Raw genomic sequence first — 25627 nt, 5'->3', positions numbered from 1 at the left:
CATTTTCTGCGGCAATTGATCCCACTCGTTCAGCAACGCTGTTTTCATTCCCTGGATGGTTCCCGGAGGGGGGGGGTTGCAAGTTGCAATTTCCCTTCCCCAGAGCGTCCCAGACATGCTCTATAGGGTTAAGGTCTGGAGATCTGGCTGGCCAATCCTCACTCCCTAGAAAATCGTTGAGCAGAAGAGCTCTATGTGGCCTCGCGTTATCGTCCATTAAAATGAACTCAGGGCCAACTGCACCCCTGAAAAGGCGAACATAGGGCTCCAAGATCTCATCCCTATACCTCACACCAGTCACAGTGCCTCTTTCAAAGACATGGAGAAGTGTGCAGTCATCCAACATGATGCCTGCCCAGACCATTAAACCTCCTCCGCCATAATGGTCAATTTCGCGGACATTGGAGGGTAGGTAGTGGGTCCCTGGTTCTCTCCATATGAACGTACGGCAAGAATCGGTGCTCAGGCTGAACCGAGACTCATCAGTGAAGAGAACGGTCGTCCATTGATCCATACTCTAATCTCTATGCTCTATGCACCATGATAAATGGATTCTCCTGTCCGTAGAAGTGAGCGGGACGCAAACAGCAGGTCTTCTTGCAAACAACCCTCTCTCATGAAGCCTTTTGGAAAAAGTCACCCTTGATACACGGGTTCCTGTGGCTGCATACAAGTCGCGAGAGAGCTGAAAAGCTGTAGCACTCCTGTTACGTCTCGCTATAATCGACAAATGGCGATCTTCTCTGGCCGTCGTGGCTCTTGGACGACCTTGCCCAGGCTTTCTCTCGATGGATCCGGTATCCTGGAACTGTTTCCATAAGTTACACACGACGCTGGGCGTTAAATTGAACTCTCTACAAATCTGGACTTGAGATTGCCCTGCTTCTAGCCTCCCTACATCATCTAAACGTTGGTGGTTACTCATTTTTACTGTTACAATTTGTAATTTACCGATTGCTGCAAAATAACACCAAGAAATTCGCCGAGGTGTGCTAGCGAACGAAATGTGTCTTAACTTACGCTCGCTTATAAAGCCTGTTTCTCTACTGGCTCCGCCTACACACATGTGTACGTACAAGATTTGCATTTTTGTCTAGAAGCAGCAGTTTTACATTCGGTTCAGTTCTTTTCAAGAAATTCGATAAAATATGCAAATTCTCTTGATTTATTTCACCAGTGTATAAAAAGGCATCTTCTACCAAAAACAACACATGAGAATTGCAAAGATTTCAGCCTGAAAAACAGTGGTGTAGCCACCTAAAGGATATGATAACTGTGTACCATTTCCAGGACAGCATACTCCAGCTCCAGTACTGTTTCCTAGCTTAGAGCCATCAGTATATGAAATATATTTCTATTACTGAATAGGAGCAATGCCCCAGTTTTCCCTAGAAGGGAATTGAACCATATAAGGTTAATGCAAATTTGGCAAGCATGCCATTGCTTGGCATGTTGAGATATGGATGTTTAACATTTACATCAAGACCACCCCATAATAAGTATTGTGAGTACTCTTTCCAATGACCCAAATTCTTGAATCTTTTCATACAGGTGATTGCTTCAGCCTCTGCATGTGTAGAGGATACATTCCAAGTAAAAGTTAGAGTGCTTCAGTAGGAATGGTTTTCATACAGCCATAGATGGCCATGCAAACCATTCTTTGTAGTTTAGCCAAGTCTGACTTAACCGTATTGTAACTTGTTCTGGGCCACCAGACAACAGAACCATAAGCAATAATGGGAGATATGATCATTGAGTAGATCCAGTGGATGACTTTCGGATTTAATCCCCATGTCCTTCCAATAGCATTTCTGCAGCCCCAAAAAGTTCTCTTAGCTTTGTTCAGACAAAACTCTAGGTGCTTCTTCCAGGCCAGTTTCTGATCTATGTATACACTTAAAAATTTAACCTCTGACATATTCTAGAATTTGACCAAAGAACTTGATGTTCTTCAAAGGCATAACCAATGCAAGCCATTCCAGATTTAGTCATTTTCTCCAGAAGTGAGTCCACAACTAGACACCACAAAACAAGAGAGAGTACACCTCCCTGTGGGCATCCAGCGTGTGCATGAATTGTCATGTTATCTCCACATAGAGATGCATTTATGCACCTGAAGGATAACAAATTATTGATCCAATTAATAATTGTCTTATTAACACTTCTTCTCGAAGAATAGTGTCAATAGAAACCTTATCAAAGGCTCCCTCAGTATCAAGAAATACAACCAATTCTATTTCTTTAACATTCATGTTTCTCTCTAGTATATGAGACAAATTATATAAAGCAGTATCAGTGGATTTGCCTGGTTGATAGGCATATTGAAAAGTAGACAGCTGCGCTGTCATTAAAACAACCTCTCAAACAGGGCCGTCATTTCAACTTTTGCCGGTGGGGGGGGGGGGGGGGGGGGCAAAGAGCATGTACTAAAAGTACGCATATATACACATATATATATATATATACCATTTGTAGTGTATTTTCAAAAGCCCCCTCCCCCCCCCCCCCCAAAATGACGGGCCTGCTCTCTAATATGTCTATCAATGAGTTTCTCCATCATCTTCAGTAAGAAAGATGAGAGACTGATTGGTCTAACAGATTTAGCCTCATAGTAATTATCTTTACAAATTTTTGGTATAAAAATTACCTTAGTGTGCCTCCAGGCAGTTGGTACATGCTCAAAAGCAATAAATGATCTAGATTCTGCAGAGAATTTGAGTAAGAATTTGTTTACCCTCCTTAAGGACTTAAGGAGAGCTGGAACAATTCCATCCATACCAGGAGTTTTATTTGGTTTGAAGGAGTTCATAGCCCACATAATTTTGTCATATGTGACCACCTCCCTGGCTAGATCCCATTTACTCTTACTACAAGTAGTTGTAGAAAGAGCATGATGACTAGCACTATTGTCAGTCGGAATAGATCTTGGAAAATGTACTCTAAGCATTTCAGCTAGTTTCTTTCCCAGATTCTGTAAATTTACCATTAGGTAGCTTGATGGTATTCAAACCAGTTTCTCTCTTTGGACATAATTTTGACCAACCTTGCCATAGCAGGAATATCATTAATATCAAAATACTTTCTCCAAGAGGCTATCTTGGAATTTCTGATGTCTTTATTATAAGCAGTGAGTGCAGTTTTATATTCCTGCCACTTACCATTTTTTTTAGCTCTATTAAAAAGCCTTCTACAGCCTTTTCTCATTTTACTCAGCTGTTTTGACCACCAAGGCACTAATTTCTGTGATTCCGCATTGGTAGTCTTACAATTTTGGTGAAAAGATTGGAAAATGATTTGTTGCAGCTGGTCAACAGACAGCTCCAAATTGAGTATGGAGGAAAACTTTCCAAATTGACCAGATGTCAAGGCTTGAAGATCCTCTTTGTAAGCAACCTAATTAGTTAACCTTGGATTTTTCTACTTACTGTTACTGTTCTAATTGATCCTGCAACAGAGAGAGAGAGAGAGAAACATGATCAGACTGTGGTCTGACTGCATGATTTCATCAGAGACCTTCCAGTCTTCAATGTGATCATAGCATGAGCTACTACATAATGTAATGTCAACAACCTCACTTCTATTAGCAGTAACAAAAGTAGGTTCATTACCTTTGTTAAGAATGTGCAGATTGTAATGCAATATATATTCTAAAAGATCTTCACCTCGTTTATTGCAATCACTGCTCCCCCATAAAACATGGCGAGCATTAGCATCACAACGAAGGATGAGTTTCTTTTTACCCACGCTGCAATACTGGAAAAGTTCTTTAGCAGCATTTGAAAGTGGATCTTTTTCTTCAAATGGAAGATATGCTGACATGAAGATGATTTCTTTCTTTATGTCCTTGAGTTTCATAAGCTATCTTGATAGCAACAGTGTCACTACTCAGATATTTTACAAGATTTATCACAGTGAGCTTAGCACTGGTAGTAATGCAATCTCTGGGTCTGTCACTGAGAACATCATAATAGAAATTATATCCCTTGACCTTCAGACCTAAACTTTTACCATTTACAGTCCAAGGTTCCTGTATCTAGACAATGTCAATCTCGTCTCTAGTCATCTTCATACCAAGTATGGCAGAAGCAGAGTGACTATGATGAAGATTGACTTGAACAGCTTTTATTTTACAATCGATAAAAGGTTAGATGATAGTAATAAAACTATGGAGGCAAATCACCCCCACTAGTATCATCAGAAGAGGGTAGGTCAGGGACACCCTCTTCACTCAAGTCTTGCCAATCCTTATTAATCTCACTTTCAGACATAGGTGAGTCAGGCTGCACTGTGCTTTCCAAGCCAGATGTAATCAAGAGTGCATCAAGGTTACTTCACCCACTAAATAATCTTCTCAGAAAAAGTATTCCGTTCAACTGGACAGCTGATTGTGAAGCAGCATGGATAAAAATCAAGTCTGAAATTGCTCGTGACCAAGTCCCCATACCATTTACTCCAGAACTTCCAGTGACTTTGGCTACTGATGCTAGTCCACATGGTCTATCTGGAATATTATCGCATATTATGCCTAATGGAAGTGAACATCCCATTGCATTCACTTCAAGATCACTAACAGCTGCCGAGAAAAATTACAGCCAGCTCGATCGAGAAGCTACAGCTGTATATTGGGCATACAGAAAGTTCTATGATTACATCTTTGGTCGAAAATTCACATTGGTAGTGGACAATAAATCAATGATGACTCTCTTGCATCCAGAGAAAAAACTTCCAGCATTGTCAGCTACAAGAATGTTGCGGTATGCACATTTCCTTTCTAACTTCAACTATGACATCGAAAATCATCCGAACATGCAAATGTAGACTATTTGTCGAGAAGTCCCTTACCATTGACAGATGTACAAGTCAACACTGTTGATGATGAGTATATCCTGCAAGCATCAGTGATTAGACATATATCCACAGACACAATTACTTCTGAAGAAATCCGAAAAGAAACAGAATTGGATGATGATCTTCGTGAACTAAAGAAAAATGTGATGGAAAGAACTTTATATGACCCAGAAAAAACATTACAAGAAGGAATTCTACTTCGTGGACAGCGTGTAATAATACCTAAGATACTTCAACCAACCATCCTTCAAGAACTACACTCAACTCATTGTGGAATAGTGAAGATAAAAGCACTTGCTCGAAATTACTGCTATTGGAAGAATATTGACTCTGACATAGAAAGTCTAGTGAAAAGTTGCAAGAGCTGTTGTGACGTCAAGAAAAATCCACAGAAAGTTCCAGTGCACAATTGGGGAAGTCCAACAAGAAATTGGCAACGTGTTCACATGGACTATGCGGGACCCTTCATGGGACATTTTTTCTTACTTGTCATCGATGCAAAGTCTAAATGGCCAGAAATCTACTACATGAAGAAAGCTCCAGATTCTGCTATTACAATTCATTTCCTGCGAGAAATATTCAGTCGACATGGACTGCCAGAAATTCTTGTTAGTGATAATGCTTCAATTTTCAAATCACAAGAATTCATGGACTTCTGCAAACGAAATGGTATTCGACAACGAATGATAGCTCCTGGTCATCCCTCAACAAATGGACAAGCAGAACGTTATTGCCAAACCCTGAAGAAAAACTGAAATGCATGGGATTCGAACGAGGAACACTTCACGAAAAATTATGTAAACTACTGTTTCGGTACAGAGCTACACCCCTTTCATGTGGAAAGACTCCAGCAGAATTATTGTTGGGAGAGAATCTCAGAACAAAGTTAGATCTCCTCAAACCTACAACTCCTGGGTCATACAAGAACAATGCAACACAGCCAGTCTTTGACAAATTTTTCAAGGAAGGAGATAGAGTACAGTCAAGAAATTACACTCATTCAAGCCTATGGAAGTATGGAACTGTTGTTCAACGATTGGGTCGTGTTCATTACCTAGTTGAACTAGATGATGGATACATTATCAAGAGACATTTTGAACAACTTCGACGGTGTGAAGCAGGGTTGTTTGGTTTAAACCACGTTGGTTTAAACCAAGTGGTTTTTTTAAAAAATCCAGTTTGGTTTTTTTTCAAAAAATCAAATAAAAGTTGCCTAAATATCATTTTTTTCCTTGAAAAATATCATATTGGTTCATTATTAGCTAAAATGTTTCATTTTTACCACATTTCATATCCTTGGGGTACATTCTGATGGTATATCTTTAAATGACATAAGATTTTATAAGCGGTTTTTTTCAAAAAGTCTCATACAAGTGGCCAGAATATATATATATATTTTTCATATGAAGTATCTTAGTTATTTAAAGTTATATACAAAAGCCAAAATTTCTCATTCTTGCAACATTTTCCCTTTGGCTACATTCTGATGCTCTATCTTTAGCAAATTCATGAATAAGGATTGTATCACACATCTAAATGTAGTGGTGTATTATCTCACAGGTTTTCTTTTTCCCTTCACAAAGAAGCAGCTACAGTAGTGACACCATCATGCTAGGGGCAGGTGGTCCTATAATCCAATAAAGACATCAGCTGTCCTTAAAGGACAAAGACCAGTGTACTAGTAGTTACATTACCTCACATACATTTTCATTCTCATAAATAGTAGCACATCTCCTACTGTATATCTCCCAGTCTTAATATTCAATAGTTGTTTTTTTTTATACCTTCACACACACACACTGTTAAGCCCAGTTAATCAAGGTTCTACTGTATAGTTGTAACAGATTTATGAAAAATAATCAGCTATATACAGGGTGATTATAATTTAAGTTTTGATTCCAAAACTATACAATAAGTACTGATCAGAATGACTTGAAAATTTACATGGATACTCCTGAAGCAATGGAAGCTTCTTTTGCAAAAGGAAAAAAAGTGCAAAATGTGGAAGTAGATGATGCTGTACATGGCCAGCAGTATAATATTTTGTGCAACCACATCATTTCAGCACTTCCACAGCATCAGTGTGTGGATAGAACTTCTATCAAGATGCACATTGCAATACCAGCAAAGCAGCTGCTGAAGACCCATTTTGACAGGATGCACCTTAACCCTTGCAACTTCTGGCTGTGGGTGTAATAAACAGTGGTCAGATTGCAAACTTTGAATTGCAACCTCCAGCACATTCCCTATATGTTAGATGTTCCTCAGGAATATTAACGGGGGGGGGGGGCATTTGGTTTAATAAAGCTGAATTGCAAGCACATCTACATCATGACCATGGCATACTCAGATTCTGTTGTTGAACAACAATTTTTGTGCTTTCAACCTCAGGTTGGACAACGTATTTAACATTTCTTAAGTAAGTTGTAGTTATTCGTTCAATTACTTCGTTTTTTGTGATGTTTCCATGAATTATGAAATCATGCAATGCTATAATTAAGGTATCATTTTGCCATGACTGGCTATCGTTTCCATTCTGCGAGCAAATTTCCCACATGTTGGATGATGTCATTAATTTTACATTTTTAAGTATTTTTTCCCCTTTACCAAATAAAATTGCATTTTTTCAGGAATATTCATGTCAATTTTCAAGTCATTTTGACAATCGTTATTTTTTTACAGTGTTTTGAAATCAGAACCTTAGTTATAATCACCCTGTATATCGTAAATCATTGCTAATTAATCTGCATCATTTATGTTTCATTAAATACATTATATTCACTTAATTTTTATTACTTTTTTCAAAATAGCTTCCTAATTAACATACAAAGTAACTGGAGAAAAACCTTTATATACTATATGATTAATAATAACATTGAAAGAATTTTCAAACACACAGTAATCCATTGAGTTGAGCAAAAAATAATTAAATTGCAAAAGTTGGTTTTTGTTAAAATGTAAGAAATATTTATTGATTAATTAGTATGGGAATAGTGTTAATTACATTAATAACCATTTCATTTTAGTTAATTATTAGAAGTTTGAATGATTTTTCAGAAATTTCAATTCAATCAATTTTAATACTATTTAAAACAAAAAAAACCAGTTTAAATAAAAAAAACCGGTTTTTTTACCAACCCTGGTGTGAAGTCAATCGACCGTCTTCTCCAACTCCTATTCGACTATCTATTCCTATGAGACACTTCCCTCTGAAGAAATCTGTCACTTTTAGTGATCATGTAAGCCAACGAGAGATTCCTGCAATTTGTCAACACAAGACTTCATCTATGGTAGATGCTTCTACTGAAACAGAGCAAACTTCAAATGCAACTCCTCGATCAACAAGAACTATTTTTCCTCCAGCTCAGACTACTCAACTGAAACGCTCAACTCGCTCCAGAAAACCAGTTCAAAGATTGAACTTGTGACTGTTCAAATGCTGATTCTTGTGTATAACTTTTGATTGTATTGTTGTATCATTAATCATCTCTTAATTTAGTGTGGGAGAATTGTTATGTATCTGGCAACACCAGAAAATAAACAGTATTATGTGGTACGAAGGTGGCAACACTTAAAGGGAATGACAACATGACGGGAATGAGATGTAAATATTGTTCCGTAATAAAATTAGTTAATAATTATCGTTCAGCTCATGATTCACTACCGAAATGGCTCATAAAGTACAATAAAACTAGTCACGGGTTGAACTGCAAGACTCGTTAATTGGTTATTTAGCTTTTATAAAAACATCTTCACCAGACCCGCCGGGAACAAGAATGGTAGTTATTTAGATCATAACATTATTTTGAAATTTCATGACAGAAGCCGAGAACAAGCTACTCAAGTAGCCAAAGCAAGAGGTGAATGCGGTTAGTGAGATCGAGAGGCGCTTTTGTACATCATAAACCGGCTTTAACATTAGGACCATTCATCCACCGACGACACGGCGTCTCTCGCTAAAAATTCATTTCACAAAAATAATCTGCATACGATCGCATGCCGGCAACATCACAATTGGCCTCGATCGCTGCCACACGACCACCGCCGCTGATGAAAAACAAGTAAAAATTTATATGATGCTAACTTTGGACTTTAACGCTGGGGGGCCCGTGGATACGTTACACGAGGGTAATTGCGATTTCAGTGAGGATCAAGCACCAACTGTTGAGCTTTCAGAATTTTACATAACGATGGAGTTAAGGCTCTAGAAACTGCAAATAAATACATTCAACAACAAGTAGAAGCTAGGAATCGACATAGTGATGCTCCAAAGATGGTGAGATTTGGCAGCGAAGAAACGGCACTCATCAGGAGAAAGCAGACTACGATCAAAAATTTTTTAAATCAAAATATTATGTAACTGTAAGTTAATTTTCTCACTCAATTTTTTGTGTTGTTTTGCTGTAAACATCATTATTAGGTGCTTAACATGCAAAATTATAACATAATTTCCTTGTATTATATAAAATGTCGCGCTAATGAAACTAGTTCATTGGAGTCTTTGATATGTGGTATCATTTAACATGCAATATAAATAATATCATTTAACTCACGACAAAAGGGGGAAACAACAGTTTGCATCACAAAAAAGCAGTTGGATACTTTAGGCTTATTTTAGGGTCAGTGATTTTGATGCTACCCAATAGCATTGTCTTCTGTGTTTTTAAGGCATGAAGAGGCATAACCTATATCTACAATGCTCAGCAAAGAGCTAGAAATGAAAGTGCTTCATTTGTCAAAAAAAGATTACACTGGTATTGAAGGATAAAATGTGAACGAATCCCATTAAAAAAATATGGACAACGCAGTGAAACTATCTGGTTCACCTGGACTTTTTTACATTGGACCTTGTATTTTATCCGAAATTTTTTTTTGTAACCAAGCCAGTTCTGTCACTTGAGCTCAAGTCAATGTTATAAAATACTGAAGTAGTGTTATAAATTTTTTTATTATAAGTTTAAAAAAAAATTGAGATTTTTTTTATTATACTATTATGTTGTCTGGGGGTACCCACCTCCTCTGTCTTACTCTTTTGCCTTACTTTTTTTTTTTACTTTTTCTAATTTTTGAGTGGGAATCTTGATTAACATATATAGTCCAATAATTTAATGTTTTTCAGAAATGCTGAAACTCTTAACGGTGAACTCTCAATAATTTCTACATTTTCTTGGTCCCGTGAGTGGCCACTGTCAAGAGGTTTCATAATAACAATTTATATTGATAATTACAAAAATAAATCAATAGATTGAATTTGCGTTCAGTCTGATCAAGTAATGTTTGAGTTTTAATTATAGTTTTCTCATTTCGTCTTCATTTTTAAATTTCCAGGCCCAATTGCGGACATTCATTCCTTTGATGTTAAAATATTCAACTGGACGAGGAAAACCTGGTTGGGGCAGAGAAAGTACCAGGCCAGCATGGTGGCCTAAAGATTTGCCATGGGCAAATGTACGTAGTGATGCACGAACTGAAGAAGATAAACAAAAGGTAAAAAAAAGCAGGCAGGCAACCTTTTATCTTATTCTCTGTTTGTTACATAGAATAGAAATAAAAATACTATCATATTTTCAGGCACTTTTCAGCAAGCTGGAAACTCCTGTATTTTCCAATAATCATTTTTTTAGAACTTGACTCTCTTTCACCTGTAATAATTTTTTCTTCTGTTTAATAATCCTGTTTTACCTTTTCAGCGGCATATACAAGATATCTGAGCAATGATGCGCCCAAATACTTGGCGTTTTTTTTTTCTTAAGGACATCTTCACTCTGCCCACTGGTAGTTGATTTGATAGGTTGGGGTGTGTCAGCTTTTGTTCATGTTGTGATAACAGAAGACAGACTGTGTCAATATTTTTTATCATTCCCTTTTGGTAATGACATAACATAATTTATTTGTCCCCAGTCAATTATGATAATACTATACAAATTAGAGTTTACAACAGGGTTCACCCATACTTTTTATCAGTTGTAGCAATTTGGCTAATCAGATGAAAAAAGTTGTAGCCAAATGAGAGAGAACCTTAGCCACATTGATGCATCATAAAATGCAGATTAAAAAACAACTTATATCAAGTTCAAGATGAAAATATAAATCAAAATGCAAATCATGTATAAATAAAAATTGTTTAATATAAAATGTAAATTTTTACAGTGCAAAAAAATATTTTGGTTCTCCAGAATTTCAGAGATAATTTTTGCTGTCCACAATTCAAAAGCATTTTCGAAATTCAATTGTTGCCTGCTGGGACCATTAACAGGAACAGAAATACTGTTATTTATATTTTTTTACATTTATTCTGTTCCGCAACTGTGTTTTAATGAGATTCATGATACTAAGGCAGAGATGCCACTCCACTCTAATTCACCTGAGTCCCATGACACAGGTTATTGGTAAAATCTGGGTCCTTTGTGAGTGAAAGTGGGTTCCTCTCGAAAAAAAATAAAGTTGCCCCCCCCCCCCACATCATTTACAAGGCACCCCTGTGATTCAAATAAATAATTGATTTCTAAAAGCAAGTTCAATCCAAAGATTTGGAGGAAAGTGCCCGAAATCCATTCCCTGCTGCAGATTCGTCCCCATCTAATTTGCATGTATAGAGCTGCTATCTTGTGTAAGTGCCAGGAAAGCTCTTCAAACCCATTCAGTTGACTACTTGCAGTGATGCAGTTGCTTTGCTCTCTTCATTCACGCTTTAATTTTTCAAAAATGGTTTTTGTTATAAGTTGTTACAGTGTGAAATCAAATTTAAACAGTTATATTTATGCCTTACGTAAAGTTTTTTTTCTCATAAATTAGTGATTGATATTTATAGATCGCTAATTGAATATTGCGTACGAATACAGTCGTTTAGTCAGGAACAGTCACAATTTTTGCTATAGTTGAATTCGTCCCCTCTGAGTATCTGAGGGAAACTCATCATGTTTCAGAAGGAACTCTTTTTTTCCTGATTTAGATTCATTTTGATTGATGTATGATCACTTGTCAGCATTTCTATGTCTTATTATGAAGAAAAGCTAATTATATAAATATAAGCAATATAAGTACAACTAATTTATATATATAAAATATAAAGTATATATTAACTAATTATTATACATAATATAGCTAATAAATATAAGCAACTAAAATAAATGTGTACATAATAACGAGGGGGGGGGGAAGGAAGGAATTAGGATACCTTTGATGAAAACCCAAAATTGTTTTTATTTTTTTGGTTAGGAAAAATTCATTCCGTACAATCATACTTGAAGCACGATTAGGTATGGAGTTGAATTACTTAAATCAGTTCTCAAATTATTTTTAACTCTAAATTTTCAGAGTCAACAATTTTGCTTGGAGGGGTGGTATTTGGGCACTTTCCCTTACTAACAAAAAAGTTTAATTTAATAGTAGGGGTTTTTTTTTTACATTCATTGCTAAATATTCTATTGGTACAGAAAAGAGCTGCAAAGAAACCCATCGACACTGAGGAATTAACATGTGTAATTAATTTAAAACAAATGTAATTAAGTTAAGCAAATTGTATGTAGTATTTACTAATAAATCAGTCTAGAGTTTTCATTTCAGAAAACCTTAGCTCCAATAATAAATTTAAAGTAAATGATTCGATGATCTTCTGATTCATGTAAATCCTTTTTGAGCAATTCCTAGCTGGAATGATTTTCTTTCTCCCCCTGATAGTCAACAACTGTGGTCTACCACCATTTAATTTCCACAAATTTCATGCCTTAATATGGGAGCTATATCAGATTTATATTGGCCCTGCAATTCCTAGATAATAAACTTTTGCACACTTTCATCTCGGATTTTGCGACACTTCCGGAGCGGCACCCCGTGTGAGTCACGTATCCCAAGAGCCGCTTCTGCGTCGTAGCAACGGAATTTTTTTTCAAAGGATAGCCAACTGAAAGTTGGAAAACTTCAGAAAATCGAATTAATAGTCTACTACCACTGCGTATTAGCGACCTAGCGGGCCCGAAACCCTGATTTTCGTGACGTGAAACTCACGACCGCATAGAGGCTTGATGACTGGATATTTATGATAGTTTTTACAGATTCCGTTTTTTTTTCCTCCAACGATCTCGGAAAAATTGTATTGCGATTGCAAATGCGATTTTTTTGAAGAATCGCCCGTTCGAATCTCGTGAAAACGAAGCGAATTTACGCGGTAAATACGCTGTCACTGACGTGGGTGGGTAGACGCGCACGTACCGTAATTTCCGATGTATAACCAACAGGAGGAAAACCCTCAGAAATTGGGAAATACGGTATAAAAGCCGATCTCATTCCGGGACGCCACTTAATATTTCGTCAGCCTCATTCATTTTTAAGGTCACGACACATTATCGCGATCATAATAGTCGGTGAGGAAAAATAAACTAAATTGGTACACGGGTTTTTTTCACCCCTCCGTATTTTTTTTTCCTTAAAACTCGGGAAGTACGCGTCCCACGGGAAGCGTGAACAAAATTTTTATGCATCTTTTCCCGGGTATTTGACGCGCAATGGCATCTCTGCTGAGGGAAAGATTATCATCGAGTAAAGGGTTCAAGCAACAAGTTGTTTTTTGCATACAGTCTCTTGGGGGGTGCGTTCAACTATTGACGCTTCTAGATGAGGTTCATCGTCCCTGACAGCCCCCCCCCCCCCCTGCTCTGAAACCGTACTGAAAATAGCTGAACATTGTTCGCGGCCAACAAACATTTCACTTTCGAGCTTTTGCACATGCGTCAAATGGCCGATTTGACCATGAAAAGGCCGAATGGACACTCGTGATTTGGCGAACTCGATCTTTGACTTATTCGCCAAATGAAATATTTTGTCGCGATTTGGCGCAATGGCGATCGGCAGCGCGAACCCTGGTTTACAATTAAATTACATATTTTACAATATTTGAAAGAAAATGCAACGAGAAAGAAAAATATTTGAATGGACACGGTAGAACAGTAAATTCATAATGTGATGAAGAAAGCTGAGACAGGGAAGCTAGCTTTAGGCTACCTAAAGCTAGTAAAATGCTCTCAACCCTATGACATCTCTAAACTTGTGATACACATAAATCTTATTTCTTTTGACCAAAAGAAACCAAACCAACTACATAACCAAATCGAGTTATAGTTTTCATTTAAATTACCTGTCAAATTATTTATTATTTGATATAGAAAATTTGATATTGGGTTAAATTAATTTTTCATTTCATAATATTTGTTTAAATTTCACTTATTGCCTTCCCATTTATCAATTAATGTGACATTGCTATTGCAGTACAGAAAATACGATGTTGTCACTTCAACAGTGTGGTTATATAGAACAAGTGTTGAAAAAAGACAATGTATAAAGACAGGATTTAAAGAAAATCGTTTTTTGGCAAGAGGGGGGGGGTTAAGGAAAACCTCCTATCAGTGATAAGTACTTTTGTACATATGTGCAAACGAGCACGCGCACACTGTTCATTCCAAGGTGGTTAAATTGTCATTTTGAACAATGATAAGGATTTATTTCTAACACTCAATGGCAGAGAATTCCAAATGTGAATACCCCAGAAGAAAACAGTATTTTTTTCAAAATTAGTTCTCGCTGTAGGGGTCAGGATACAGTTTCTGGAAGAGAATCTTGTTGGATATCTGTGTGAAGGGATAGGAAAAGAGGGAATATATGTGTTGGTTCATGTAGTGATTCATACATTATTATAGCTAATCGATATTTTATCAAGCTATCTAACAGAAGAATTTACCCGAATTTAAAAAGAGGAGCCGTGAGCTTATTAAATGAGGCAGAGCTCATCACCCTCAATATTTTCTTTTGAGCAATTATCAGGGGTTGTAGAGATGTTTGAGTGACAGATGACCATACTTCCAAGCAATAAGTTAATTTAGAGAAAAAAAATGCACATTGCATAACAGGGTACAAAATGCCTTGCTTTCAAAAATATGTATGTATAGAGTTTAATGTTTTGCTGACTTCTAGTATATGGTTAGACAATGAAAGATGCTCATCAATTAAAACTCGGAGGTATTTAACCGAGTCTGCAAACTTTAACTCATCCTGTTTGAATTTTATGGTGCAGTGCCCAACGGCTTTTGCCAAGGTCTGAAAAGTATGCAAACTGATTTAGAAATATTGAGTTATAGCTTATTCACTGATAGCCAGGTGCTTAATAAGTTCATATCATAGTTGATTTCATCTATGATTTGAGGAATTTGTTTTCCTGAATTTAAAAGGGCTGTGACATTTGCATACATAAACACTTTGCAGTTTCTGAATATTTTATATATTTATCATTGACATAGACCAGAAATAAAAGTAATCCGAGGCAAGACCCCTGAGGTATCCTGCAAATGACGTTGTTGATACTAGAGTTGTATGCTCCAATATTTACAAATTGTTTCCTGTTTGAGAGAGAACTCTCAAACATTGTTAATGCTACACCCCAAATTCCATAGAGAGCAAGTTTTTTTAGTAAAATTTCATGGTTTATGAAATCCAATGCTTTCTTAACGTCTAAGAATATTTTGTATGGGAAATTACCATTATTTATAGTGCATTGCACTATAAAATGAACCATATAAGTGCAGTTTTAGTTGACATATTCTTACAAAATGCAAATTGTTTTTCATATATGGAGCAATTGTTTTCTAGAAAATTTGAAATTCTATTGTACATCACTTTTTCAATGATTTTACTCAAGGTGTTTTTTTTTTAAGCTATATACAGACCTCGCCAGCGCTATTCTATTACTATACTATTCCTATTTTATCCCTCCCTTCTTTTGTTTGCAGCCAATCTCTCACTACGAAAACTCCGATAAACCTCAAAATGTCACTGCTTTCCCTCTCTTTTTGACGTGTTTTATTCTCATCACAACTCAAGAAAGAAAAAAAAATTCAGTTCCAACTGGAGAGGGGACGACAACCAGCGTATCTTTTCGCCGCCGCGCCGTAGTCAAAGTGCTAAAAACTGAAGTTCAGTGGGGAAAGCTAATCTGTTTCGTAGATCGGTTGCCGTAAATAAGAAGGCAAAAAAAGGAGGAAGAAAAGAGGAAGAAGATCCCATGAGAGACTAGGGGCTCGACCATCTACTTGTCCCCGGTAACGATTTTATCGTTCACTCAGCGATTTCTCGTTATGAGCGATAAAAGGGAAGTTTTTGCGACCATATTCTTCGTGAACAATAAATGCGGATCGCTGGGAGGGACAATTGTGAACGAGAGCCGGGAACCTCTCGTTCAGCTGAAGGACAATTATTTCAGTAGGCTTAACAATGCCGATGGCGTCGACTTACGTGTTGTTAAATGATTATTACGATTCTCAAATGCCTGCACGTGCTCCGGTTTGAAATAGATACGTCATGGATGCGTTTAAGCTGTCGGATAAAGAATTCGTGAACCTTTTTAGGTTGAAGAAAAATACTACGAGGAAAATGTTCGAGGAATTGCGCCGATGTTGGCCTGAACTCGATGTCTGGTCGGAACTCGAGACACAGCTGACAGTTGAGAGAAAGGTAAGTAATAATTAACGTTTAAATTAAAATAATTTTAATCAGAAATTATTCGTTGTAGTGGTGTTTCATTTTGAATGAATGTTTTTTTATTAATAATGGAAAACGAATCTAGTACTTAACGTAAGCCTATTTAGGCCTATACATTTTTTATGTTCACGATGTTTTCAAGTAATTTTGATATTCATTAAAAAACAATAGGCTTTCAAAATAAAAGTATTTTGAAAAACTCATGCACAAAATATGTAGTTCTGTGCAGTGCCGTCTTAACACGTGGGGCCCCTTCCGGGCACGACCCGATGTGCATAAGTGGCCTCGTAAGAGAGAGTTGGTGCTATGATTCTCACGAGGAAAGCATAAAATTTATAAGTTACAGGCCCTTTCAGTTAATTAAGGGGGGTCCTAGAATATGCCCATGCATGGTACCCACAAGGGTGGGGCTGAAGGGGCCCGGGGACGATTTCTATCATTTTTCATTGTTTTACACTTTAAATTCACCTTTTCTGGAAAGAACCGGCAAAGATCCAAGCGTAGGGGTCCTGCGGAATGGGGGCACATGGACCCATTGCGTTCTTGAGACAACCCCAGACCTGTGATTCCCAAATTTTGCAGGGCAGCTAAGAAATTGGGCAGGCGCCTAAATATTTTTTCCATTTGTCAAGCCTTGCCTGTGTATATATATGTGTGTGTAAAATTAATAAGTACCCTAAACAAGTTTACAGTATTTTGTTTAGATCACCCTTTGTCCATCACAGTTGTTCCAATGAAATATTCACTTAATGGTTTACCTATTTTTGTTAGTACTGAAGCGATTGCACACTGCATGGATAATAATGCTATTCGCTTGTATGCCTCTCTCACTGAGGTCCAGAACTAGATGCTTGGTCACCCGGGGCAAGCGAGTATTTTGATGCCCCTTTGTAACGTTTTGAAGGAGAGGTATCAGAATGAAATTTGCATCCCCCTTGGGTCTAGTGCCCGATACCCATCTGCTCCCCCCTCTAGTTGCGGCCCTGCTCTCACTTATGCATGTTTTTCCCTGGTACTTTTGCACTGGGGGGATGAGTGAGAGATACGGTATACAGTCTATATGCTCGTTATAATGACCATTCCATTACTAACTATGTCATTGTTTTTCATGTTTTGGGGGGGGTGGTGATGGTTACATTTTCCGAGAGCGCGTTAGCATTTGTTTCTAACAGAAGTTTCTCGTAGCACTTTACCATAACATTAGTTTATTCAAATACAATAGTTTTACAATATATCTTGAACAACTACCTCATGTTTGATTTGACTTTTGCGCAGGTTCTATGTGCATGTCACTGGTGCCTACCAAAGAAGCCTGAGCCAAGACGTCAGTTTGGGGATGTACGAACAGTCTGTGAGTAACTCTATCCATACAGTTACTGAGGCCATCAATACGTTGATGCTACATAAGTATGTGAGATGTCCCAATATGTCGACCTGCAAGAGAGTTTTTGGGAGAAGCTCACATTCCTGGGAATTATCTGTGCCATAGACTGTATACACATTCCTGTTGTGGCACCATCAAAGTTTGACAAGAAGTATCCAGAGCCTTCCTACGTCAACGGGAAGCAGTTTCACTCCGTCAACGCACAATTGGTGAGAAATATAGTATTTCAACTTCTTGCCAATAATCATCCTTTATGATTTTGAATTTTGGGAAACGTCTGTGGAAAGTGGGGGGGAATTAATTTTTTAAAAGCGCCAGTTATATGGTTTTTGCATTTATACGACACCATTATTTGAGCCTGAACCCCTCCCTGCAAATTTTCAATGAGTTTATACCTATGGGTGCCACATGGCATCACTATACCAAACATTAGACAGAAACAAGCTTCACATTAGGTTCACAACACGGACACACACATTCAAACATGTATCGATTTGCTAGAAGTTCCACAGAGCAATATGGCTGAGGTGCATGTCTGGTTTAGTAGTCATTTATGATACGTTCCATGAAAACTGTCACTATGCAATGACATAAAATAAGAAAAGGTGTGATATCTTTATACAAACTATCAAACAGAATTTATTCTTGTAGTACTATACACGTATGTTGTCTGAACACTGTTCTCACCCTTTATGTGAAATTTTTTTTCCATTACTAAATTTCAGGATATTTGTAATGATTTCTGTCTGATACAATGTCAGGTTTTAATAATTCACATGCTTCTATGCAGTCTTTTTAACTATCATTACATAGTTTTTTTATTATTTCAGACAGAACTTCTGACTCTTAACATCGAGGCAATGGATGCTCAGCGGTAATGATGACTATTGCTAGTGAACTGTGTGGTTTTTTGTTTTTTTTTGGAGCGGTAAACACTGACTGCGGGTGTGTTTTTCCAACCTATATGTGTGAATGCAGTCAAAAATAAGGAGGGAAAGCATTATTGACCAGAAGGGCATGCACAAATGTTGCATTTGTCTTCCAAGTTTTATCTTTGTGAATTTTTGATTGTGATGTTTTCAGTTTTTGAATGTAGTATTGCTTATAAAATGTCTTGTGTTTCTAATGTTTTATGCTGCAATGTATTGTCCTGGCAGTTAAATTCTTGCCATACCTCAAATTTTGCAAGAAAATAAAATAAATGCACAATGAAACTAAATGTAACTGAGTTGACTCATTACTTAATCAAGGTGTGAGGAATTCATTGATTTTGGTTTTAAAAAGATATCGGAAATAGTTTTTATTAAAATATTTTTAGTGATCTTGATCCTTCCCTATGTTTGTTCATTTTAACTTTCCAATCTGTTATTTCCTGATCTCTGTTAGCCAATGCATACATTTCATGAATTTTTAAATGGTTGAATTTAACTGTAAACAGGGCCGTATTATCCTCCAGTCTCCTGTGGGAGATTAAAAAGTGACCTATCTAAATGAAATACAGCAATAAAAAGGAAAAATCACAATTTTAATTTTTCTTATATACTTCCATAAAATCTTTAAACATGTTACATGACTGTGATGAAAGATTGTTTATAGAAGTGGGTACTTCTTTGAAGGTTATTGCAGTTTCCTCCTGTGCCTGTATGAGCTCTTCTATAGCATCCTTTTTTCTTTTTTTTTTTCTTCTTCGTTGTGTTGTCCTGTTCAATGAAGCTGAGGCTGTTTCCTCTTGATGGGAAGGAACAGTAAGGGATACATCAACAGGACCTGAAATGTGTATTCAAGTGAAGGAGATTTAGCAAATAATACCTCATAATCATATCCATTATGCATCAAACTTTCAGACAGTTATATGCAATAATGATACAACCCAATGCCATCATGTCACAACTGTATGTGTTATAAGTTTCTGAAAATACAGGGCAGTCTCAAACCTGATGGGGGGGGGGGCCTTATGCATTAAGACGGCACTAACTGGAAGACCACAAAACTCAATTGGAAATGTGTGAAACATTTCTGTATGCCAGAGGTAATAGGTACAGTATCCAAAAAGTTAAATTTAATGAGATCACAATGTAAAGAAGCTCTTCGCTTGTGAGAAAATGTGACATTGGATGAAGCGAATTTCACATTTTTTTTCACAGTACTCTTGTAGTGAGTCCATGTCTACACAAAATGAAATGTTGTGGTTTAAATAATCATCCTATGCATAACTGCCACATTAATTCAACCTTCAAAAATCAGATTCAAAAAGGCCTGTTTGGACCGCTGTTAATTTTTGTAACATTCTACCATTTTTTATATAAACCACATAAAAAACAATTACATTAGATTTTTTTTCCTTTGAGAGATGTTGATAAAAAAAAAAATTTAGTTTAAGCGATTAAATGCAATATTTCCTTATTTCATTTCTGTAATTTTTCTAACATCAGCAGGAAACAAAACTGTTGGTTTTATAAATGAAACATATTTAATAAATTAACTATATTTCATAAATTACAAGGTAAAATTCAACAAACTTGGAAGTACTCACCTTTTTCCAATCCTTCCCATCTTTGCTGGGACCATACGGAATGGCATTTAATTTTGTCGCCAGCCGTGACCATGTTGTATTTTTGTCGTGACTTGTGAGGTCAGAGGACAGCTTCCCCTCAATTAAAGCAAGGCGTTTCTCCAAAAAAATTATCATCACCTCATACTAAGCGGCGATAGTCTTGGAGCATCGCTTGGGTTGAGCACCATTCATTGCGATAGGGAAAAAAAACACACGGAAGGGACAGAAAGTAAATAAACAGAATGTTTCTGTTGCCACCGGCAGGAAGAACAATTAAAATAAAAAACATAGTAGTTGTTGTATTCCCTTAACATAGCGCTGATTGGTCAGAAGATGAATTACTCTCGAAGAAGCATTTTCGCGTACTTATCGTATCACGTGGTCTGAACGACAATCTTCAACGAGTGGAAAATGGTCGCTCAGAATTGTCGCTGAGAATTTTGTCCTTCAGCTTATCTTTCAGAATTGTCCTTCAGCGAGGGACAGGTTGTTATGAACGACAAGTAGATGGTCGAGCCCCAGGACGGCTATATAGTATATGACCCTGACGTCAGCTACTCTATTGGTTGCACGCTCCGGTTTGAAGGGAAGGGAAAGAAAACACAAGAGTGAAGAGAGCATCCAAAACGCGCGGCGTACGACGCAATTGAATATGTAACATGGCCTTGTTGACGCTCGCTTGACCTTTACCCCTTATGTAATGGTAGTGCATGTGTTATGTTTTATTGTTGAGTTTGTGTTATGTCTATCAAATACTTTATGTTTGTAATTATTTTCTGTCGACTAAACAAACTTTTGTTACTTACGGACGTTTTCGGTGCCGACGTGTCACGAACTGTTTTAGGAAGAAAAGAAACTAGTTTCCGAACTTGCCGCTTGGAACGCCGATGCCCATGGGGGCGCATGTGCGTTACTCCTCATTTGCATGTTTAGTGATTTGAGAGCTATATACAATCACGTCCGTGCTTCAAATCGGCCTTCAGTCTCATGTAGCGCTAGATTCGCTAATCATCCGAACAATTCGGCGGGTCCGATGTTCCCGTCAGTTGCTCTTCAAGAATGCCGTTCAGGGATGTCTGCTGGTGTCCGTTCTCGATCTTAATGCCTTCGTAGATCTTGCCGACTGCGATCTGGCGTTGACTGGCATGGTCAATAGCAGTGATCTGATAGTTTCCGCGTATGACGCTGCAATCTGATGCTACCCTTTCGTCACGGCGTCCACCATCGGACTCCACCGCTTGAACGCCGAAATCCACTTGTAGCACGCCGATGTCCGCGATCTAATGACGCCCCTTCGTCAACGCCCTGGGTTTGTCGAGATATCCGTTAACTGGACTCCACCACTTGATCCCTGAATACCTTGTGCGGTTCTACCGGTGTTCGTGATCTAATATCGCCTCATCAACGCCCTGGGTTCGTCACGATATCCGTCATCTGACTTCTACTGCCTGATCGGTGAAGACCAAGTGTGGTTCTGTCGACGTCCGTGATCCGATTCCGCCGCCTCGTCGACGAACTCTGTGATTCTACTGACATCTGTGGTCAAGCATCGTTTCTTGAAGACCGTAGCTCAGTGTCACTTCCGCCCTAGTCGCTTCACCATAAGTATACTTTGCGATTTTCCTACTAGTGAAGGGTTTGCCCTTGAATTGATGTGTGGTGTGATTCGATTTGTATTTTATCTCACAGATGGCGGCACTTGTAAAGCCGACGCCATTGGATTGTCACGCGGGAAATCGCAAGAGAAGCGATCAAACCATCAAGAGCTTAACATGTCGCTCCGTAGATTTTTTATTTCGTCTTATGTTTCGTGTTGTAAATAAATAATTATTTTAAGAAATTAATCAATTATCCTGAATCCATCATTTTATCCAAATCACGCAACCTCATAACCCACAGTATGGTGACCGCGGACTTCAAATAAGTTCCAGTTTCTTCACTGCAGCACGAGGCAATCTACTGGTGTTTCCCGTGAGTGAACTTTCGCTTTCCGGAACTTGACATCACTTTTCCTGGATTTCCATCATGGAAGTAAGTGCCGTTCAGGTACCACTTTTTAACCACCATGATCCAGCGCTGTGGTTTATCATGTGTGAAAGCACTTTCGCTCTCGCTGTTCCGAAACCGATAACCGAATCTGTCACAAAGTACAACTATGTTGTCGCGAATCTGCCTCCGGAGAGTGCTGCTCTTGTCCGGGACATTCTCGTTAATCCACCGGCCACGGATCCGTATGAAAGGCTGAAATCGGAACTGATTAAACGGTCGAGCGAGTCGTCGTCCACTCAACTTCGAAAGCTCTTAACATGCGGGTCATTGGGAGATCGGAAACCATCCGACATTCTCCGCGAATTGCGACGACGAGCGGAATCGCATTCTGTCTCCGACGAATTGCTGATGGAGCTTTTTCTCCAACACCTACCGGCATCAACTCAGTCCATTCTCGCTGCTGTCACTCCACTCGTTCTCGAGAAAGCTGCTCAACTCGCCGACAAAATTCATGAAGTGAACCCTCAGCATGTTGACGCAGTTGAGAAACCGCAACAGCCGGATTCCGTCGCGCAACTTCGGGACGAAGTGGCTCAGTTACGCCGCGAGTTGAAAAACGTCCTGCGTTCGCGTAGCAACTCTCGCCAACGTACCTCACGTGCGCGCAGTCCGCATCCACGATCGGAAAACTGCTGGTATCACAACAAATTCGGCAACAACGCCAAAAAGTGCGAGTCGCCGTGCAAGTTTCAAAAAAACGGGGCGGGCGAGGAGTAATCGCGACATGCTCCTTGCCACAGGCATCTCGTCGCCTTTTTACCATGGACAGAAATTCCAAAATTCGATTCCTGATTGACACTGGATCCGATGTTTCTATCCTTCCGGCATCACAACGACGCCGCGACGCCACTATGAAGCTCTCTGCTGCTAATGCTTCATCCATTAGTGTTTATGGTCAAAAGAGGGTGACATTAGATTTCAATCTCCGTCGTAATTTCACTTGGACTTTCCTACTGGCTAATGTTTCCACACCCATCATTGGGGCAGACTTTCTGTTCAACTTTGATCTTGTTCCGGATCTCCGACGACGATGTTTGCTGGATAGGACAACAAAACTCAATACTGACTGTGATCTTCACATTGCAGAAGTTCACTCAATCAAACTCATCGAAGGTGACACCATCTACCACAGCCTTCTCAGGTTTCCCGACATCATCAAACCACCACAACCAGGACAACCTGTGAAACACTCTGTCGTGCATCATATTGAGACTGTTGGTCCACCTGTGCATGCCAAACCAAGACGTCTAGCTCCTGATCGATTGAAAATCGTGAAGCAAGAATTTCAGCAGATGCTTGACCTCGGCCATTTACGACCATCTAACAGCTGCTATGCATCACCTCTGCACTTGGTCCCGAAAAAGGACAGTGATGAATGGCGTCCAGTTGGTGATTACCGAGCTTTAAATGCACAGACTGTGAAAGACCGGTACAGTGTTCCAAATGTTCTGGACTTTACATCTGAATTGCATGGTAGTAAAATCTTTTCCCATATAGATCTCATTAGGGCCTATCATCAGATTCCTATACATCCGGAAGATGTCCATAAAAGTGCTATTATCACACCGTTTGGGTTGTTCGAGAGCACTCGAATGCAATTTGGCCTTTGCAACGCTGCAGCCACATTCCAAAGGTTTATTGACGAGGTCACTCGTGGACTTCCATTTGTATATGCCTTTGTTGATGACATACTTGCCTCGAAATCACCAGAAGAGCACATCGAACATCTTCGGTTGTTATTCGAACGTCTGCAAATATATGGCCTCAGCATCAAGCCCTCTAAATGTGTATTTGGTGTTTCATCAATTGAATTTTTGGGTTACAAAGTTTCTGGATCTGGCATCGAGCCTTTAACAGATCGTGTTGATTGCATCCTGAACTTTCCTAAGCCAAACACCATCACTCAATTACGACGTTTTCTTGGTCTCTTCAACTTTTATCGTCGTTTTGTGCCCAGAGCTGCACACATCTTAACACCTCTACACAAGTTTTTGGAGGGAATAAAAAACAAAAAGAAATCCAAAAGAGCCACTCAAACCAAGCCAGCTGATATCCTTCAGTGGACTGATCCAGCCGAGCAAGCATTCATCGATGCGAAGCAAGCTTTAGCGGGTGCAACATTACTTCACCATCCAATTCCTGGTGCCAAGCTAAGTCTTTGGGTTGACGCCAGTGATTTAGCAGTCGGTGGTTCGCTAATGCAATCAAATGGAAAGGGATGGGAACCCATTGCATTCCTGTCCATGAAACTGACAAAGAGTCAACAGAAGTTCTCCACTTACGACCGAGAACTGTTAGCAATGTACACTGCTGTCAAAAGATTCCGGCACATGCTAGACGGCCGTGAGTTCATAATTTTCACCGATCAGAAACCTCTCGTCTTCGCCTTCAAGCAAAATCCTGATAAATGCAGCCCACGTCAATGGCGACACCTCGACTTCATCTCGCAATTCAGCACTGATGTTCGTCATACTAAAGGTGCAGATAATGTGGTAGCTGACGCTCTTTCAAGAATAGAAATCAACTCGATTTCCAAATCACCATTCCTGGATTTTGACCTTTTTGCAACTGCTCAACGAGAGGATCCTGAATTAAAACAGTTACAGCAAGACAACTCTAGTTCACTGACTTTCAAGTCAATGCCAAGTCCATTTACCGCAACAGAACTGGTATGTGATGTGTCTACAGGCTCACCAAGACCATTTGTTCCAGCGAGCTTCCGCAAGACTATTTTTCATCATTTCCACAATCTTGCTCATGCAGGTGTAACATCATCTACTCAGCTAATATCTGCAAGATACGTTTGGCCTAACATGAGAAGGAACATCAAAGATTGGGTAAAGTGTTGCAATGAGTGCCAACGCTCAAAGGTTCATAAGCATACCAAAACACCTTTAGGCACCTTTGCAACACCCGATGCAAGATTTTCTCATATTCATATCGATCTGGTTGGACCTCTGCCTCCTTCAGAAGGAAAGACATACTGTTTAACAGTAATTGATCGCTACACCAGATGGCCGGAAGTCATACCTGTAGCAGACATCACAGCAGACACAGTTTGTCGTGCCTTGTTCGATGGTTGGATTTCCCGTTATGGATGTCCATCAACCATAACAACCGATCAAGGACGGCAGTTCGAATCATCACTCTTCAGAGAACTGATCAACCTGCTTGGCACTAGCAGGATTCGTACCACTGCTTACCATCCACAGGCCAATGGCATGGTCGAACGGTTCCACTGTGTCTTAAAAAGCTCATTGAAGGCA

The 25627-nt window shown here is 38.7% G+C and overlaps 1 protein-coding gene and 2 long non-coding RNA genes across 12 annotated transcripts in view; 2 read left to right on the top strand and 1 right to left on the bottom strand.

The window, feature by feature from the left end:
* Positions 1-25627, top strand: part of LOC149078238 (DNA-binding protein P3A2-like) — a 247483-nt gene that overhangs the window by 166042 nt on the left and 55814 nt on the right. For all 8 annotated transcript variants that reach the window (XM_089241841.1, XM_089241842.1, XM_089241846.1 and 5 more), the window contains one exon: positions 10177-10335. In XM_089241841.1, coding sequence (XP_089097967.1) covers positions 10177-10335 — 159 coding nt within the window. The remainder of the gene's footprint in view (positions 1-10176; positions 10336-25627) is intronic.
* On the top strand, positions 15862-19240 carry LOC149078240 (uncharacterized). Of its 3 annotated transcripts, none has more exons than XR_016193917.1 (3): positions 15862-16347; positions 17650-17967; positions 18589-19240. It is a non-coding gene; the product is annotated as an uncharacterized LOC149078240 (long non-coding RNA). The 3 variants fall into 2 exon arrangements; XR_016193919.1 differs by lacking the exon at positions 15862-16347 and having other exon boundaries at positions 16762-17967.
* Positions 19246-20733, bottom strand: LOC149078239 (uncharacterized). The gene is made up of 2 exons (XR_016193920.1): positions 20292-20733; positions 19246-19525 (listed from the first exon to the last, which is right to left on the bottom strand). It is a non-coding gene; the product is annotated as an uncharacterized LOC149078239 (long non-coding RNA).

Source organism: Pholcus phalangioides, unplaced genomic scaffold, assembly GCF_987345545.1.
Source record: "Pholcus phalangioides strain wild (caught in Gottingen) unplaced genomic scaffold, Ppha-v1.0 ptg000014l_1, whole genome shotgun sequence".
NCBI classification, from domain to species: Eukaryota; Metazoa; Arthropoda; class Arachnida; order Araneae; family Pholcidae; genus Pholcus; species Pholcus phalangioides.
The sequence above is the reverse complement of the archived record's forward strand: the minus strand, read 5'-3'. Positions and strand labels throughout refer to the sequence as shown.